The sequence below is a fragment of the Idiotropiscis lumnitzeri genome, chromosome 2 (assembly GCF_059441095.1).
Source record: "Idiotropiscis lumnitzeri isolate Australia: NSW breed Sydney's pygmy pipehorse chromosome 2, RoL_Ilum_1.0, whole genome shotgun sequence".
Taxonomy (NCBI): domain Eukaryota; kingdom Metazoa; phylum Chordata; class Actinopteri; order Syngnathiformes; family Syngnathidae; genus Idiotropiscis; species Idiotropiscis lumnitzeri.
The window spans coordinates 19769091-19790339 of record NC_142392.1 but is presented as its reverse complement, the minus strand read 5'-3'; the positions used below and the strand labels follow the sequence as shown (position 1 = coordinate 19790339).

General features: G+C 41.1%; 1 protein-coding gene across 1 annotated transcript in view; it reads right to left on the bottom strand.

Moving 5' to 3' along the window:
• Nucleotides 1–5897: 5897 nt before the first annotated feature.
• The window catches only part of LOC148341906 (uncharacterized), a 35598-nt gene continuing 20246 nt past the window's right edge, over nucleotides 5898–21249 (bottom strand). Inside the window, exon 3 of the mRNA XM_088287986.1 lies at nucleotides 5898–6884. Coding sequence (XP_088144112.1) covers nucleotides 6091–6884 — 794 coding nt within the window. The 3' untranslated portion in view covers nucleotides 5898–6090. The remainder of the gene's footprint in view (nucleotides 6885–21249) is intronic.

Below are 21249 nucleotides of genomic sequence, written 5' to 3'. Positions count from 1 at the left end.
GAAGACCGTCGTCTGACGGAAGAACTCCGTCGAAAAGAGTCCCTCGTCGCGTCTTTCACGACCCGTTTCCCACAACTCTCCGCCGTCATTATGGATAGGCAATCCAGCGAAATCACAGCGGTGAGTATGACAGAGGCTCCACTGACGGACACGGTGAGATGGGATCCAGCTACCTGCCCAGGCCCATCCTGTTCAACACCACTCCATGGTACCACCTGGATCGAGGTGGCATCCCGCAGTGAGAGGAGCAGAGAACCATCTCCCTGCCCTCGATTGGTCATGAGGAATCGTTTTTCCTCCCTGGCAGAGGATTCTCCCGCTGCCACTGCTGCGCCCCTGCGGTCGGAGACGTCAGCCGTAGCATCTGACCCCAGGGCTGGGGTCCCACGTGCTCCTTTGAATTCTCTGCCGCTCATGCTGAATTCGGCCGGAGTGGGTAAGTCCACGCGTGGCCCGGTCGGCCGTTCTCGAGTGGGGCTGCTCAGGGACGCAGTGTCCCGGCACACGAGTGGGCCACAACATCGGCACCACTCACCAGTCCCGTCCTCAGTTGCCACCCGGCCTGAGGAGCACGATTTAGGACAACGAGGTCGGGATTCTCTTCACAGAGTCCACAGAGTTCACGGTTCCCCTGGCACTCATCCTTCACATCCTCTGCACTCACCAACCACCGTCATTGTTGGCGACAGCATCATTAAACACACACGCTACATTGGTCCTATCACCCGCTGTTATCCCGGAGCCAACGTCACGGACATAGCTAACATCCTGCCAGATGTTCTTCTCTCTCTTCCACCATCCGTATCCCGGCTCGTTGTCCACGTGGGGACGAATGAAACAGTGCGCCGACAATCGGAACAAACCAAGCGAGATTTTAATGTCCTCTTCGACCTGCTACAAACTTGTGGTCTGTCGGTCTGGGCAAGCGGCACTTTACCGCCGCTATCCCCCGGCAGCGAGCGCTTCAGTCGTCTTTTAAGCCTGAACACATGGTTCATACGCACTTGCGGACATTTCGGTTTTGCTTTTATTGACAATTTTAACCTATTTTGGAACCGTGCTTCCTTTTACCAACCAGACGCTTTTCACCCGAGCTTCCTGGGTAGCTCGATTTTAGCAGCTAACATTCATTATGCAGTTGTCAATCAAGCTCCCAGCTGACTCCGACGGACAAATCACTCCGCCTGTGTTCCCACCCCAAGCTCTAACACAAACACAAACAAGCTCTTCACCCACCTACAGGCCAATCTTAGTTTCTTTCAATAGCATTCCCAACAGGCCCCGACTATCATTCCCACTCAAGTCGGACATTTTCTCAATTCAAACCATCACTCGCAGACGGTTCCCTCCCACACACAAACAAAGTGGTTTTAAAAGTGACAATCTTTTATATGTTAACATTTCAAATCCATGTGACCATGAGCGCACGTCCAGCACAAACATTAACCTGGCTGTGCTGAACGTGCGCTCCCTTTTAAACAAAACTTTTATCATAAACGACCTGATTTTAGACAACAACCTTGAAGGTATTCTTTTATCTGAGACATGGCTAGGTACAGATGCTCCAGTTGCTCTCACCGAGGCTTGCCCACCAAATTTTTATTTTTTATTTTCGACCAGAGACTGTAAAAGAGGAGGCGGGACTGTGTCAATTATAAAAACTTAAACTCTTATTTCAAAGGAAACTATTTTTAACAGGTATTTATCTTTTGAACACCATGCCTTTGTTTTTAGCAGTCCTTCTATTCTCTGTGTCACACTTTATCTACCTCCTCATCACTCTACTTCTTTTATGAGTGAGTTTTCAGAGTTCTTATCGATTTTACATTCCACTTATAACAGAATTTTAATAACTGGCGATTTTAATGTGCACGTTGACAATATCTTGGACTCACTGTCCAGAGAATTTTTAAACCTTTTTAACTATTTTGAATTTAAACAGCATGTCGCACAGCCAACTCACAACAGAGGACACACCCTGGACCTGGTCATGACCAAATATTATGTCAACAACTCAAATCCTACAATAAAACAGTCAAACTGGCAAGAATGTCTTTCTTCTCAAATCTCATCACAATTAGTAAAAACAACCCTAGGTATCTCTTCTCCACCTTCGGTCTTTTAACCAGATCTGATCTTAAAAAGTCCTCACAGACAGCGACAGACGCTTTCTGTGAGGAATTTTGCAAAACACTTCAGAAGTAAAATCGATGACATAAGATCCAGTCTTTTAGCTCATCAAAATGTAACTTCTATTAACGCTGGACAGTCATTTTTACCAGAGGAAACACTGGAAAGTTTTGCCCTGGTTGATGCAAGGACACTTGGTCGAGTTTTCTCCCAGGTAAATCAAACAACCTGCCTTTTAGATCCAATTCCCACATCACTTTTAAAAGCTTTTTATGGATTTTTTTGAGGAACAGATTTTAAATATAGTCAATTGCTCTCTTCAGACGGGTGTCTTCCCCACTGCGTTTAAAACGGCGGTGGTGAAGCCCCTTCTGAAGAAGAGCAATTCAGAGCCCAGTGTTTTAAATAATTACACCCCTGTATCCAACTTACCGTTTTGAAGTAAGATTTTAGAAAAAAATGTTTTTCTACAGTTATATTATTTTTTTAAATACAAATAATGTTTTAGAGAAATTTCAATCTGGTTTTAGAATGAACCACAGTACAGAGGCAGCTCTTTTAAGGATTCTAAATGATTTCAGGTGTTTTGCAGATGCAAAAAAACTCACAGTTTTGGTGCTACTGGATTTAAGTGCCGCGTTTGACACAGTAGATCACATTTTATTAAAAAGACTTAAAAACCTAGTGGGCATCTCTGGTACTGCTTTTAACTGGTTTTATTCCTATCTCACAGGCAGACGTTTCTTTGCAAGTATGGATACCTGTTCCGCCAAAACCCATGAAATTGAATGTGGGGTTCCCCAAGGTTCAATTTTAGGCCCAATACTTTTTAATCTGTACATGCTTCCTCGTGGGGATGTCATGAGGCGACACGCATCAGCTTCCACAGCTACGCTGATGACACACGGCTGTATATTGCCGTGTCTCCGGATGACACAAAGCCTATCGATACCCTTTTAAATTGCATTTTAGATATTAAGTCATGGATGGCAGAGAATTTCCTACAGCTCAATCAGGACAAAACAGAGGTTTTAGTTATTGGTCCTGAAGGTCAGAGAGAAAAACTTTTACCAAAACTACAAGATTATAAATCATCACAATTTGTGAAGAACCTGGGCGTCATTTTTGACTCTGAGCTCAGTTTTATTCCTCATATTAAAAATGTAACCAAGATTGGTTTTTATCACCTTAAGAATATAGCCAGAGTCCGCCCGTTTCTCTCTCAGGCTAACACGGAGGTGCTGATGCATGCTTTTATTTCCTGCCGCCTAGATTACTGTAATGCCCTGCTCTCTGGTCTTCCCAAAAAGAGTATTTCTAGTCTACAACTACTTCAGAATTCAGCCGCACGGGTGCTGACGAGGACCACAACGTGCTTGTGAGAAGGGGCCCTTGCAGCAGCTCCGTATTCAGGGACAAGCCCTTAAACGTGGCACCACAGTCAAACACGACACGCAGTGTTCCCTTTCTGGGATGATGGACACCATGATGGGGAATATACCAAACTCTTCCTGAATCAAGGTCTCTTTGATTGTCAGGTACTTGTTCTGCATAATTGCAAGTGATTACATTAGTCATGGACTTCACATATTCTTGATGGAGTTGCTGATCAAACTTAAATTTCTTCTTCAGACCTTGTAACCGTTGCTGGGCCACAGCAAAATTGTTTGGTAAGAAGACATCTTTCTTCTTGAAAGGTAAGTTCATAGTATACTTTCCATCCTGTAACTTGGCAGATGTTTGGGTCCTTGCTGCCTTCCGGAGAGGCAGCCGAGCAAGGCTGGATTGGTGATGGAAAAGAACTGGTTCGAAAAAGATTTTATTCTCGTCACATGCTGATGTCAAAAGAAGTCTCCCCAAAAACGTGCAAGCCCCCTCTCAGACATTCCCTTCTTACAGGGAATGCCCAAATAGGACATGAATATCTAATTTTCCCTTGTTTCATATGCAATTCCCATCCCGCTAGTCTTTGGGATTTCCCTCCAAAAGTCCCCCAGAGGGAGAGCAGGTGCGTCTCCCCTTTGATACGACCAGTCTACTAGTGACCACCTTAAATTACTTCCATACCCTGGAAGGTCACCGACCTGGCGAGAGAATTGCCCCCACCATTAACAATGCTCAGGCATATTTTCTCTCAGGGCAGTATCTGGTTACATCAGAACTTCAGAACCAAGACTGGTCACTTCTGTGAGCTCCAGTCCCTTCATAGTTTCATAAAGAGAATTACTTCCCATATCTAAATTAGGCCATTTAAAAATACACAACTTTTTTTAAATTTATTTCAACTTATATTTAAGCTTGTTTATGTAATACTACAATATTTATTCAATTATTTTAATGTTAAATTATATCAATATTAATTTAAACCTTTTTATTTCACTCTTGATTATTTCTTAATGTCATGATCCGCGTCGGGCATGAGAGGGGCTTTGTTATTGTTTTCATGTGCATGCGGTTTTGTTATTGTTTTCGTCCCCTCCTTCCCGCCATGTGTTTTCTGTTATTGTTTTGGTCAGCTGTGATAGCGCCTCCCCTCAGCACTCGTCCTCACCAGCCACGCACCTGTTCCCCGTTACCCTCATCACGCACCTGATTCCCATCTGCTCCCCTAATTACTCGGACTATTTAAGCCTCCCAGACCCACCACTCTGTGTCGGGTCATTGCCGCAAGTTACGGACTGCCACGACCACGTTTCGCTCACGTTCATGTTCATGCTTTTGTTCCCCTCCTCGTTCCCGTTTGCCTTCCTCAGCCTTTTGCCTCGGTTTTTGTTCCTCGCCCCCCTTTTTCTGTTCGTCACGTTAGTACCGTTGTTATTTTTCTCCCGTCCCGGTTGTCTTCCTTTGTTGAACCCCTTCAATAAACCCCCTGAACGACATCCATTCCCTGCCTCCTCGCCTTTTGGGTCCACCTTCCTCCTCGCCAAAAGGCGACCCTGACACTTAACTTATTTGTTCATTTGAATATGTATGCAATTTAAATTATTCCATCCATCCAGCCATTTTCTGCCGCTCATCCGGGGTCGGGTTATTGAATTAATTTAATACATAAGTATTTTTTATATTTCAATATTAGGACTCTTCTCAATGAGTTCAATATTTATAAAATGTTTCTATATTTCTTATTAATTGAATTAAGTCTGTATGTGGTTGCCAATTTTAATATTTCCCTATTTCATTATAAAAATAATCCAATATATAAAAAATATAATACAGCATGAAAAAAAATATTTGGTATATTTGACAAAATGATACATTTTCCGAAGTGAGATTCTGCTTTGCAACAAACCCCAAACGCTTGATAGAGCTCAACCTAGAAAGTGTTTTTAGCAAGTCAGAAATTTATTCAGAAAGTGTAATATTAAATGTATGTGAGGGGATATTTGAAGAGTTTGAGTTTTGTTCAATGGACCATACACACACGAGCCAGCCAAACACAGCGAGAAAACCAGCGCTGACTCCAGTCGCCATCATGTTGCCAACTCCTGACATTCCAAAACCTTTGAGAGAAACTGAGACGATTTGCGTTTCTGTCTGGTTCTTTTTATAGTTCAACTTCGAGTTCTGTTTTTCACCTTTTCACGGCCTATTGAAGGCCAGTTGAGCAAGTGGAACAAGTCATTTTATTGATGATTGTGGAAGGCACCGATTCCATAAGCACCGTTTCTTCTCACACCTTTTCCATTAAGTACGTTTAAAAAGACAACTGAAAAGCAAAATGTTCACAAATATTTGTTCCAGGCACAGGCAATTAATTTTATTTACATGTTTGATGTTAACACACAAAAAATATCATCATCACTCAGACACAATGGTTCTTCTGGCACGGATCACATTGGCTTAATGTCAATAAAAAAAGCTTTTCAAAATTAAATTCATCATATTTTATCCAAAATCATATTTACATCTTACCACAAAGAGTCAGTTCCTTGAGTTTTTTGTTGTCTTTTTTTTTAAGCTTCAAGGATCGCTGCAATTCTCACCAGCACAATTGTGTCTCTCAGCACCCTCTTTAGAAAAGAATTTTTTAGCACAAACGCTGCAACTGAATGGCTGGTCTCCACTGTGTGTTCTTGTGTGGCGTCGTAAATGCGACTTTCGAGAGAACCTCTTGGCACAAACTGAGCAGGAAAAAGGTTTTTCTCCACTGTGTATTCTTGTGTGCCTTGTGAAATGAGAATTATTGGAGAAGCTTTTACCACAAACTGAGCAGGAAAAAGGGTTTTCTCCACTGTGTGTTCTTGTGTGACAAGTTAAACTTGACTTTTCAGAGAAGCGTCTACCACACACTGAGCAGGAAAAAGGTTTTTCTCCACTGTGCGTTCTTGTGTGGATTGTTAAACTTGAATTTTGAGAGAAGCTTTTACCACAAACTGAGCAAGTAAAAGGTTTTTCTCCAGTGTGTGTTCTTGCGTGTTCTGTTAAAGTTGCCTTTTGAGAGAAGCATTTTCCACAAACTGAGCAAGAAAAAGGTTTTTCTCCACTGTGCGTTCTTGTGTGGATTGTTAAATAAAACTTTCCAGAGAAGCTTTTGCCACAAACTGAGCAGGAAAAAGGTTTTTCTCCACTGTGTGTTCTTATGTGATATGTTAAACTTGAATTTTGAGAGAAGCTTTTACCACAAACTGAGCAAGAAAAAGGTTTTTCACCACTGTGTGTTCTTGTGTGCCTTACTAAATGAGACTTTCGAGAGAAGCATTTCCCACAAACTGAACAAGAAAAAGGTTTTTCACCACTGTGTGTTTTTCTGTGTCCTTTTAAAGACCGCTTTGAAGTTAATGAGTCAGTGTGACATGCCCTTTCACCTTTGGCTTGCCCATCATCATCATCATTAGTATCATCATCATCGACATGAGCGTCTGATAATGTGTTCTCCTTATGTGCTTGTGATGGCCCCCAGTGGTCTTCATCAACTTCTGTTGTCACGTGATGACTTGAACTGCTGCTTGTAGGCTCCGCCCCTCTGTTGTCCTCACTCTCATCCTTGTTTTCATTTTCAGTCTTTATAGGGAGAACGTTCACTGGTGACTTGTTGATCTCCTCCTCCTCCTCCTCCTCCTTTTTGATGTGAGTCAAGTCTGGCTCCTCTTTCACAGAACGGAGATCGTTTTCACAGACGTCTGCAGGACACAAAAAGACAAATTTGGTTTGGTCAAGTCAAAGTTCAGGCGGCGACTTTGTCTTATATTGTTTTTACCGAGCTACCTTGACTTGTGCCTGCCGCACACGGAGCAATGCGTGCGACCCCAACTTGGACCGGACCATGGGGACATTTCACAAAATTACGTCCTACGATGTAAGCCTCCCTTTAGCAGCACAGCTGTGATAAACGAGCATCTAAAAAGGAAGCATGTTGCGGCTGATGCCCGATTTAATTCCGGACATAGTCACAGATGTTTCTGGAAGCGAGCTGAAGTTAGCACACACAGGCTATTGTGTGCGTCTGATGGAACACCTGTTGTGGGACCCTAACATATTGATGCAGACCACTGGGGGCCATCGCAACATAATGTCATCGATAAAATAGGAATCCTTCAAGTGAAATATGTTTACAAGTATTTCATTTTGCATTTAGAGATAGAATTAAATAATCCTGGGCTTGTTGGTAGAAAAGGGGGTCGTGACGTTCTCCCTTTTTAAGCCCATCGTAAGCCAAAGATGCAGATGTATTCCTTGCAGCATGCGCTTTTTCACCGATGAGATCCTTGCAACCCTGGATGGATGCATTAAATGTATTTTAAATGATTGGATGGGGTGAAACTATGCACACGTGCACAAAACAGTGCAGGGCCACCCGAGGTTCATTGACTCTCACCCGACCAAGCCAGTACAAAGTTCATAAATAAGACCAATACGTACTTGATTTTTTTTAAAAACGTAATATTTTGTGTTTTATCCACTAAAATTGATTAACCACCATTGATGTTTTCGCCGCAGTGTGCACATTTTTTAGAGTCAGGCAGAATTCCTTCAGTAAGGAATTGCTTGAACAAGATACGTCAGAGTTTTTGCCAAAAACGAGACAAGCCTGCACAAATGAATCACCCAGCCAAGATTGTCTTTGTCACTTGCGAGGAGAAGTCCGCCAAAGAGAAAAGCGTTCCCGCTCCTGTGCAGCGTTTTATTGAAGCACAGCAAAGCATTTTGAATATGCAAACTCATAAAGAATGAAAAAACATTAACACTTTGACTCTATCACACCCATCCACACGCTTCCTGTTGTTCGAACGGTTTCAGCTTACAAGACATGTTAGGGTCACACTTCTGTTCAATGCGAGCTAAACGGTTTCCAGTTAAACACGGTTCAAGACGTGCATCTGTTTTTGTGGCTTCCTGCTCAACTGCCAGCATAGACACAACTCTGTTACCACTGAACTCACGTTTTCCTGTTTAAGAGGTCCATGTTTTTATGACCTTCTATTAACCCGTAAGCATAGTTTTGAAACCTGATGACATGACAAACTTAATTTCTTTCACAATAATATAAAAACTTTCGCAGATATCGCAAAAACAAATTGGGGAAGCTGTGGAGCAGAGCACAACATCAGTCAGACCCCGTGTCCACGACCCCTCTGGCAGAGATGCAAACAGAGCTTTCGCTTCAGAGTGACCCATTCACTATCTACCATAGTGTCGAGAAACTCGGAAAATGTTCCATAAGAGAAGAATTCGCAATGGGTGCTGAAACACCACACCCTGCTAGTGACATGGGGTATTCGACATCTAAATTTAACTCTTCCAACCGTCTTCACCAATGGGCCGAAACCTTTAGTATGATGATGCGCACCGATAGTTAATGTGATTTGTGGCTCAGCGATCATAGACAATTCTTACCGTTTGCTCTGCTCTGGGGCAAGGCACACATGCGAGGCAGCACCGGTAGACATCACAAATACATAATCCTTATGCAAGATGCACTTTTGACCCTCGATTTTGGGTGAATGTATCCTGACAAACCAAATAATCAGAACTCAGTGTTCAATGCAAAGGACCAATTGGTAGTTTGAATGGGTGGAGGCGGCTACACCGCGCAGACCAGAGCAGGAACAGGATGGACCACCCGCGGGAGGATGGAGACCCTGGTCTCAGAGCTGCCCAGTCGACTGGAACGGAGGACAACATATGCTTCCCCCGGCGGAAGCGCACAGTCATATTCAGTCCCTTCTGGAAATTCAGTCCCACTCGAATTCCAGTGTTTCACAGGTGTGGGTTCGGTCCTTGGCAGTGACTCAGCCAATCTCAAGAGTTCTACAAGCCTGACAGTATTGTTGCTCATTGGGATATGCAGAAGAAGCTTGCAAAGCGTGGAATATCTTGTTCCACCATCATAAACTGTTGTCCATCAATCGTGCGTCAAGTGTGCGTTTGGAAGCCATAGAAGCGTTGTCGGAAGAGGGGGTAGCGGTGGCGCCCCCGTGCTAGTGGAGCTCTTTGTGACTGGCATGGCGCTGGACCACAGGATGGCACATTTCAGGAAGTGGCTCGGTTTGGACCACTCATCACCCAGTGACCCCACAGCAAAAGAACGTCCCACTCACAACCCATGTCTATAACCACCCCTACTTCTGTTACGTGACCTTGTTGACCGGCCGGTGCGGACAACAAGCCTGCTGTGGCACTGCGTCACCAGAACCTGGCCCAGGAGTAACGGAAACGGAAAGAGCAGACGCAATGGGAGCTGCATGCGTCGGCTGCTGCATTAGCTGGTCCCTCTGTTTTATTTTATTTATTTTTTCCATATTCTTTTTTCTTTTCCGGGTGAATTAGCACTCTTGGCGCCCTGGACCCGCAAGTGTAACAATTCTTATTCTACATACAATACAATATTTTCTTTCATCGATGCAAAAACGGGGGTTCTACTCATACTGATTAGCAGTTTCTCATTGACGGACTGTTTCGCTTGATGTCAGTAACTGGGAGGCGCACGCCCTCGAGGACGGCCACCCGGCACAGCTGTGTGGTGGTGACACTATTGGACGGGTCACTGGCGGAAGCTTCAATCCATTCGCGTCTCGCCCCGTCTCCCATAAGAGCTCACCAACTTAATCCCTCATCATATTTTACAAATGCCAATGCCAATTGGTTTTGTCTTCTGTTTATGATTCATATTCAATCCCCATGAACACGTCAACTATAATTTAGCTATTCTTTTTAAATAATAATAATAATAATAATAATAATAATATTCCCTTTATTAGTCCCACAATGGGGAAATTCAAGATTCGAACTCAGGCCTCCTGGGGAGACTGGGTCCTGAACGCGGCGCCTTAGACCACTCGGCCATCCTGGCAGCCAACTAACTAACTAACTAATACAGTGATTCTCAAATAGTGGGGCGCGGTGTGATGCTGAGGGGGGCGCGTGGGACCCTGGCGAACATGCTTTTTTGCATGGTTTTGAGACCGAAAAAGGCGATCTCAGACAATGCGAGTTTGAGCTCGTCAAAGCTATTTGTGCCCAGAGTTTACGCAGTACTGGTTTTAAAAAAAACGTGTCGCCCAGTCCTGATTAACAAAAAAAAAAAAGCGTCGCCCCGTCGCTCGTTGAAGTGATTTCTTTCGCCGCTCCTTAAATGCCCCGCGCCAAGCTATCTTGCGCCGCAGCAGAGCGAGCAAGAAGACGCTAAGCGCGCTAATCGCTAAAATTAATTGCTTCGATGGACGCTCAACTTTTAAAAGAAGTCTGACTCAAACCGCGCTCGGGCGGAGAGCCAGCAGCTATGAACAGAAATGTTGTATTGCAACCATTACGTATCCGAACAAAATAAGACGATGGCTACGTTAGCAATTTAGCAGACGCTCTCAGGCTGGAACACGGAAATGGCTGACGTCATCACAACGAAGCGGTTCAACGTCAATCAGATTGTGAACATAAAAAAAAAATGTATCGTCAACATATTAAAACTGTTGCTTTGTTATTTATATAGAATTTTTGTTTGAAATCCCCCTGGCTCTTTTTGTCTTTTCTATATTATGTACGTATTAATAACTGTTTGGTTTGTTCATGTTAATAAAGTAAAAAAAACTAAACAAAAACGTGTAGTAAATATTTATCATCCCATCAATATTCGCAGTTTCGAGATCCTCACAATAGTCGTTCTCAAAATGATAGATTTGTTTTCGATTTATCTTTGTTAAGGGATATGTTATTGACAATCCAACATTTATAATACAAAGAACATGTACATGAGTACGAAATGTAAAAAAAACTGTAGTGGGGGGGCGCAAATTTATTTTCTTCTTTGTAGGGGGGGCGTGACAGGAAATAATTGAGAACCACTGAACTAATATAACCCCGTTTTCCTCAACCCATGAGTCAGTATTCTTTGAAGTGGATAATGCGCAGACTAAAAATTTCTAATTTAATTTAAATCAATTTACTTTATCTCAAAAGTCCCCTCATAACATGATAATTCATCATATTCCTGTCATTTCCATCTCAAAATGTCGTTCCATTAATTGAATTACCGTAGTACATCCGTCGCCAAACTGAAGTATGGAACATTAGATGTTTTGTTTTTTTTCCCGTTTTACATGACCTTTAACCTTGCATGTTCTGTTTCAACAAAATTGTATCTCTTATCAGTTTCCCTGTTTCATGAGTTTCTGCCGGGGGTAAAAAGGAGGAGTTCAGAGAGGAATTTCACCGTCAGGGGCAATCCCAAACTTTTGTTTCCAGGACATTGTAACACTCTAGGCTGGTTTATTGTTCTTTTTATTGCAATTTTACTGTATTCAGTCTTCCTCGAGACTGAATACGTTCTAGTGTTTGCCAAATAGTTAATCCTAGTTTCTCACTTTAGCTTTTCACAGTCAAGATATGAACTTTTTCAACTGCACAATCACTTCATTGAGGTCTAATTATCAATTGTTTACCATAGTCAGACTTTTGCCGTCAAAGAGACCTGTTCCTGAACCATATCTTAACGTTTTCATCAGTCAGAGCTTTTCCGTGTTGACAAATCAGATTCCACGGAACATGCATTCATTCTTTTATGATCTTAGATTTCTCTATTTAAATGGTGACAAAATTATAATTATTTTTAACAGAATTTAATAAAAACGTCCACAAGCATAGGATGGATGTTTGGTTGGTGTTAGATGAACGGATATTAGGTGAGTTAATTTTTTAGACAAACATCGATTATGAATGAACATGTCCTTTCAATGTATTTAACTTTGCCACGTCTTACCTTCACCCTCACTGTTCATAACAAAAAATATTTTCTTGTCAAATAAATATGCTTATATAAACTCAATTCAAAACAAAACTTGGAATTTCTTAAGTCACATATACATGCATGGTTTGACACATGTTGTTCATATGTATAATGTTGGGGCCGCAACTAATGATTGCCTGTTTGTCCTTTACAAAAATAGTTTATAATTTAATTGTTACCAATTATTTGATTAATCAGTTGTTGGAATTCATTCATAGTCATGTTGACCCTTGGCCGTGGAAACATATTTTGAGTGATCAGTGGATGATTGCCCAACAGGTGTCACATACTTAATATTTAAAGTAGACCCAGCATGACACAAAAGGGTGTGCTTGATCTACTTACTAAATGTAAGGTAACTTTTTGCATCACATTTTTATGTAGATAGTGCAAGGATTGTTTTGTAAAGGCTACTTCATTTCTTGTGTGGAAGAAATTAGATTTGCAAGTAAAATCCACATCACTTTGCAAGTCAGGTTAGTTTTATTTTCGCAAGTAAAGTCTACTTAACTTTGCAAGCAAGTTAACTTGAATAGTTAGGTTGCATTTACTGAAGTAATGTAGTTAAACTTGCAGAATTAAGTTGACTTCACTTGCAAAATTGAAACTAACTTGACTTGTAAAATTAAGTAGACTTTACAAAACCGATTTCTTATGCACAAGAAATTAAGTAGATGAAAAAAGCACTGTCCTTGCTTTATAAACATAAATGTGTGATGCAAAAGGTTACCTTACATTTTCTAAGTAGATCAGCCCCAAAATTTTTATCAGTGTGGATATAAAAATACACTACATCTGTCAGCATAGTTTTGAAACATGATGACATGACAAACTTAATTTCTTTAACAACATATAACAACTGGAATATGTAAAATGTTAAATAATCAGTTCAAATTTTAAACTGGGGAAAAAAACACGGAGTTTACCCCCCACTAATGGTTATTCTTTGGCATTTATTTTCTGCACTGATTTCATTTGGCATAAACAAATGTTCAGCAAACTGGCAAGTAAAAGGCAACATTTAAAACGGCAATAACCTTGAACGATTTCCCCAAACAACCTGTTGTGATGCATATTTTTGACGATAGAAAGTCGTTCTTTACAAAGCAAATGAGAGTAAGACGTGTACAAACCTGCTTTGTGTAGCACAACACGAGGCTGGTTGCAAACTTCGTCCAGCAGTTGAAGATGTTGCTCGTTCTCTTCTTTTATTCCACAAAGTTCCTCTTTGTACTTGGGTGTCGTTCTAGCACACATTTTCAAACGCCAATCTCAACAAATCCGCACTTGGTCTTTGCTTGGCGATAACTCGTGAGCTTCTCTTTGTTCGACGAGACGAATGAAAGATGGCGTCGTTTTTCAAAGTCGCACAGAAAGGATTTCCTGTTCGGCACGAAAGCGGAAGAACAGGACACACCCCGCTGTGATATGATTGGCTGCTGGCTTTGTGGAGCACTGTCACCAACTCACCGACAGATGTCACCATTTGCGATGCAAATCATTGTTATCTTCTTCTAAACATTGGAAAGCGTACGATTTGAACCGGATGGACATGACCAAACATTTTAGTTCCCAAATATGAACTTGAGAGATGTATTGAATTTTACTTTTGTTGCTGGTTTTGTTTTCACATCTGACACCATGTTGTTGGTTGGACAGTATTCCAAATGTATTTCTCTATTATTAACAGTTGACATGATAAAGTGAAACTTTATGTCAACATATTTGCCTTTTTACAGGGTTTTTCGTCAGCGACGTGGTTGCGAATTTTAAATTAAAATACATCACTGTTTTATTCTCTAAATGTTAGAGTCTTAAAAAATGGTTTCAGTGTTTATAACTTAACTAACTTAAATATTTCATTATTCGTTTCAGTATTCATTAAACTACGGTGATTCATTATTTATTTCAAGATTCATTGAACTGTTTTAGTAATAATTTCGTATTCAATGTTTAATGTTACTGTTAGTTACTTTTTCAATATTTGTGTCACTATTTTGTTCAATCTTAATATTATGGAAAATTATTTTGCAAGTAAGGTTTTTGTTATTTATTGTGGCCACCTGCTTTTGAAGAAAGTGCCTTTCGCTTCTTGTACGAGAGGATTCTTTGTGAAGCCAAAACAACACGACCTTGACTGATAAGTGGGCTCAACGCAGAAAAAATATATTTTTGTTTTAAGATTACACAGTTCCTGTCAAATAAATCTTCATCTTCCTGTGTGCATCAGTATCTTCCCACGCACTTCTCCCACTGAGATCACTCTGCAGACTGACTCAAAAGAACATTTATTTTCCAGACTATCTCATTGATCTTCCCTAACTGCTGAAAATTCCACAACAATCTGGGGTCAGACGTGGGATAGCTGAATATCCGCCGGTGAAATTCAGGGAAGCTGGCAGGTGACCTCCAGGGTTCAATTAAGACAGCAGCAGCAACGAACTGCGTGATGCGGATCATCTCCTCCGTGGTGACAAATAAACGCTGACTTCAGTCGCCATCAAGTTGCCAACTCCTGACATACCAAAACCTTTGAGAGAAACTGAGACTATTTGCGTTTCTCTTTCTGGTTCTTTTTATAGTTCAACTTCTAGTTCAGTTTTTCACCTTTTCACACGGCGTAATGAAGGCCAGTTGAGCAAGTGGAACAAGTGATTTTATTGATGATTGTGGAAGGAACCGATTTCATAAGCACAGTTTCTTCTCACACCTTTTCCATTAAATACGATTAAAAAGACGACTGAAAAGCATAACGTTAACAAATGTTGCTCTAGGCAAATGCAATTAATTTCATTTACATGTTTGATGTTAACACAAAAAAAATCATCATCACTCAGACACAATGCACTGATCACATTGGCCTTGTGTCAATAAAAGAGCTTTGAAAATTCAATATATCATTTTCTAAATCACATTTACATCTTACCACGAAGAGTCAGTTGCTTCAGGTTTTTTTTTTTGTCTTTTTAAGCTTCAAGGATCGCTGCTATTCTCGTAGGGCTGGGCAATAAACCGAAAATTTACCGTGATCAAAATTTAATAAAATCATTTTGCCCATGTTGGTTAATTCGGTGTTTAAAAAAAAAAGAAGTCCTTTTAGTCTGCAGCTATGTTCATGCCCCTGTAAGACGGCTTGAGCGGCTGTAGTCACGTGACTCCACCCAGCTGAACAAGAAAGAAAACTGACGACGCGGTCGTAGCTGTCGATTCAAATCTAGAAGCAGCTGACACGGCTGAAGACGACGTAATGTTCGTTGAAATTGTTCCTGACTCGCTTGTCCCGAAAAGAAATTCGACATCTGTCGTTTGGAAATGTTTTGGGTTCCATAAAGACGATGTTTGAGCAAAAGAACACAAAGTGCGTCGTAAGCACCCGAAACAGCGCGCCCAACCTTTTCTTTTTCACCACCCACAACACAACCATGTTGTTGACTTGGAGCTTGTGCTAAAAGTTCAAAGTGAGAAGCAAGGTTCGACAAGTGACAACAGCCCATAACGGAGGCGACACCATACGAGAGAACGTCTAAGAGGTGGACGCGATAGCCTAGCATATAGCTTAAGATAGAGCTCCTCGAGCTACAGTGGAGCGCACAGGACTTAAACGCCTCATGAACGTAGCCAACAAGAGGCACGGAAATATTTGTCGCAAACAGCACTTCCTTATATGGACAACATCGGGACGGGAGCGTAGACATGTCGAGCATTTTGCATCCACATCCGACTTGTGGTCGAGTCGCAACATGGATCCCTGTTTGAGCCTGACCGTGCATGACATAGACGACAAGTAGCGACCGCGCACCACTCGAGACGGCACATTTTCCTGATGAAGCACACTTGTTTATTTGGCACTGGCATTCCATTGACATTTTTTTCATTTTAGTTCGCATTTTGTTTACAGGCGACTAGCTCCTTTGCACATGGCATTATTTATATTGTTTACAAGATACCTTTACACAAATTTAGGCCTATGCAAATGGCATTACAGCATCTCAGCACAATATATTTGCAGAAAAAGATTTTGTGAGAGGTACCCTTTTTCTCCTGTTCTTTGTGACATTGTTCAAGTCATGCAAAGCAAGCTATTTTGAATGTTTATTCAAATGATTTTTGTACTTTTATTTTTCATTGAAACTAATGTGTACCAGTTGGTCAATAAAAAAAGCAGTTAATATGCATTTCCTGCATTGATTTTGATTTTGGTCCTCAGGGGGAATTTATCGCACATTTATCGTTATTGAGGTCAAATTGCCCAATTTATCGCAATATTGATTTTAGGTCATATCGCCCAGCCCTAATATCACCACTGATGGTGGAGCTGTACACTCGCCTGAGTTGTGTGCAGGCAGCGTGGGTTCAGTTCCCACTCAGTGACGGTGTCTATGTCTTCCCTGTGACTGGCTGGCGACCAGTTCAGGGTGTTGTGCGCCTTTCGCCCGTTGTCAGCTGGAATTGGCTCCAGCACTCTCCCGCGACCCTGTTCAGGATAAGCGGTGTGGATAATGACATGACATGACAAATATTTGTCATCTCAACAATATATGCACAACAGAGTACTGAGTTTCGAGATCCTCACGATAATAGTTCTCGAAATTATATTTCTTATCAATGTAGGTTAGTTAAGGGATATTTTATTGACAATCTAATCTCAATATACAAAGACAGAAAAAAAATTGGTGGTGGGGGGCGCGAATCTTTTTCTTCTTGGTAGGGGCGGGCGTGAAATAATTGAGAAGCACTGCTAGTATATGCAGACATTATATCCATACAATCTTGCAGCCCGATTGAACCACAGCATTGTTGCTTCGTTCCGTAGGAGAAACGTAACCTTCCCACTGCTGTTCCAGCAGCGGCTTCTCCGGGCATAGGGAGGAAGTGACGTCGAGCTGACTCGCTTTTGTGGCGTTATTTTAATTATTTTGTTACATTTTTTTATCAACCGAATTAAAATATTACATAGAATATATATTAAAAGAGAACAGCCAGGTGTTAAAACAAACACAGAGGCAAAGAAATATATTTGAAAAATACGTGCTTACAGCATGACGTCATTAGCAAGCGCGCAGCTTCCGAAGGACCTCGACCACATCCACCGACCCGTCCACACCGGAACAAAAACATCCACCGCTAAATTCTTCTGATTTAGTGTGGAACTGACTGTAATTTTCTCATAGGATGTCCAGTGCTACTCTAAAGGACTACGACATAATTCATTAAGTCTTTGTGTCCCGAAAACCTCATCTTCGCGCGTTGATGCTTTTCGGCGTAGTTAGCTTAGCTTGTTAGCTAGCTAGCCGCTAACGAAAAGAGGCACATGACTCATCGCCAAGCAGAGATCAAGTGTGGATTTTTTGGAATTATCATTTGAAAATGTGTGCAAAAACGACACCCAAGTACGAAGGGGAACTTTGTGGAATAAAAGAAGAGAACGAGCAACATCTTCAACTGCTGGGCGAAGTTTGCAAGCAGCTTCGTGTTGTGCAACACAAAGCAGGTTTGTACACGTCTTACTCTCATTTGCTTTGTATAGAACGACTTTCTATCGTTAGAAATATGCATCACAACATTAAGTTGTTTGGGGAAATCGTTCAAGGTTATTGCCGTTTTCTTTTTAAATATTGCCTTTTACTTGCAGGTCTGCTGATCAATTTTTTATGTCAAATGTAATCAGTGCAGAAAATGGATGCCAAAGAATAACCAATAGTGAGGGGTGAACTCCATGTTTTTCCCAGGATAAAATTTGAACTCGTTTAACATTTTACATTTTCTGGTTTTTATATCTTGTTCAAGCAATTCCTTACGGAAGGAATTCTGCCCGACTCTAAAAAATGTGCACACTGCGGCGAAAACATCAATGGCGGTTGATCAATTTTAGTGGATAAATTAAATAAATATTACGTTTTTTAAAAAAAATCAAGTACGTATTGGTCTTATTTATTTATTTATTAACTTTGTACTGGCTTCGTCGAATGAGAGTCAATGAACCTCGGGTGGCTCTGCACTGTTTTGTGCACGTGTGCATAGTTTCACTTCATCCAAACATTTAAAATACATTTAATGCATCCATCCAGGGTTGCACGGATCTCATCAGTGAACAAGCGCATGCTGCAAGGAATGCATCTGCATCTTTGGCTTACTATGGGCTTAAAAAGGGAGAACGTCAAAACCCCCTTTTCTACCAACAAGTCCAGGAACATTTAGTTCCTGGTAATAAAGTTCCTGTGGCCCAAGTGGTTTGCATCTCATAGTTCCTGGTAATTTATCCAAATGACAATGATGATGTATCAGTGGGAGGTCTTGTGTTCCTTTGTTACTCATTCCTGACACCCTTTGGCAGTTAAGCATCATTGCAGTTCCAAAATAATTTAGTGAACTCTTAAAATATTATGGTGTATCTTAGTCTAATTTGAATATGTATTGGATAACTTTAATATAAACAGTCATTATTCAAATATGTCAACATGAAAGTCAGAGTGAAAGTGTTGTTGCTTAATGCTTATGTGAAGGGATTTTGTCTCTTCAAACATAATTTTGTTTTAAATTTGATTTAGAAACAGAAATTTTATTTAAAAAAAGGAAAAAGGGGAATGTCGGAATGTACTAGCAGGATAAATGTTATTTTGGGTAAAAAAAAAACAAACAAACGTAAATCATGCAATAAATAGCCACTCTGATTCCAGGGCCCCTTTAATTCTTTTACGGATCCAGATTATAATGGAAGCAAAAAGTACCCACGATGAAACTATCTCTAAATGCAAAATGAAATACTTGTAAACATATTTCACTTGAAGGATTCCTATTTTATCAATGACATTATGTTGCGATGGCCCCCAGTGGCCCCCATCAATAAGTTAGGGTCCCACAACAGGTGTTCCATCACACCCACACAATAGCCTGTGTGTGCTAACTTCAGCTCGCTTCCAGAAACGTCTGTGACTATGTCAGGAATGAAATAGGGCATCAGCCGCAACGTGCTTCCTTTTTAAATGCTCGTTTATCACTGTTGTGCTGCTAAAAGGAGGTTTACATCGTCGAACGTAATTTTGTGAAATGCCCCCATGGTTTGGTCCAAGTTGGAGTCGCACGCATTGCTCCGTATGCGGCAGGCACAAGTCAAGGTAGCACAGTAGAAACAATATAAGACAAAGTCACCGCATGAGCTTTGACTTGACCAAACCAAATGTGTGTTTGTCTTTTTGTGTCCGACAGACGTCAGTGAATACAATCTCTGTTCTGTGAAAGAGGAGCCAGACTTGACTCACATCAAAAAGGAGGAGGAGGAGGAGGAGATCAACAAGTCACCAGTGAACGGAGTCCCAATCAAGACTGAAGATGAAAACAAGGATGAGAGTGAGGACAACAGAGGGGCGGAGCCTCCAAGCAGCATCTCAAGTAGTCACGTGACAACAGAAGGTGATGAAGACCAATGGGGACCATCACAAGTACATAATGAGGACACATTATCAGATGCTCATCACGATGATGATGATGAAGATGATGGGCAAGCCAAAGGTGAAAGGGCATGTCACACAGACTCATTAACTTCAAAGTTGTCTTTAAAAGGGCACACAAAAACACACACTGGAGAAAAACCCTTATCCTGCTCAGTTTGTGGAAAATGCTTCTCAAGAAAGACATATTTAACAGAACACACAAGAACACACAGTGGTGAAAAACCTTTTTCCTGCTCAGTTTGTGGCCAAAGCTTCCTGTATAAGTCAACTTTAACAAGACACACAAGAACACACAGTGGTGAAAAACCTTTTTCCTGCTCAGTTTGTGGCAAGAGTTTCTCTCAAAAGCAAGATTTAACTAAACATAGAAGAATACACACTGGAGAAAAACCCTTTTCCTGCTCCGTTTGTGGCAGAAGCTTCTTTGAGAAGTCAACTTTAACAAAACATAGAAGAACACACAGTGGTGAAAAACCTTTTTCCTGCTCAGTTTGTGGCAAAAGCTTCTCTCAAAAGGCACAATTAACAAGGCACACAAGAACACACACTGGAGAAAAACCTTTTTCCTGCTCAGTTTGTGGCAAGAGTTTCTCTCATAAGATAAGTTTAACAAAACACACAACAACACACAGTGGTGAAAAACCTTTTTCCTGCTCATTTTGTGGAAAATGCTTCTCAAGAAAGACATATTTAACAGAACACACAAGAACACACAGTGGTGAAAAACCTTTTCCCTGCTCAGTTTGTGGCCAAAGCTTCCTGAATAAGTCAACTTTAACAAGACACACAAGAACACACAGTGGTGAAAAACCTTTTTCCTGCTCAGTTTGTGGCAAGAGTTTCTCTCAAAAGCAAGATTTAACTAAACATAGAAGAATACACAGTGGAGAAAAACCCTTTTCCTGCTCAGTTTGTGGCAAAAGCTTCTCTGTAAAGTCAAATTTAGGAATCCACTCAAGAACGCACAGTGGAGACAAGCCATTCAGTTGCAGCGTTTGTGCTAAAAAATTCTCCACTAAACGGAGTGCTAAGAGACACGATTGTGCTGGTGAGAATAGCAGCGATCCTTGAAGCTTAAAAAAAGAAAACAAAAAACTGAAGGAACTGACTCTTTGTGGTAAGATGTAAATGTGATTTTGAATGAAATATGATAAATTTAGTTTTGCATAGCTCTTTTATTGACACTAAGCCAATGTGATCATTGCCAGAAGAACCATTGTGTCTGAGTGATGATTTTTTTTTTTGTGTGTTTACTTCAAACATGTAAATAAAATTAATTGCTTTTGCCTGGAATAACATTTGTTAACGTTCTGCTTTTCAGTTGTCTTTTTAATCGTACTTAATGGAAAAGGTGTGAGAAGAAACTGCTTATGAAATCGGTACCTTCCACAGTCATCAATAAAATCACTTGTTCCACTTGCTCAACTGGCCTTCATTTCGCAGTGTGAA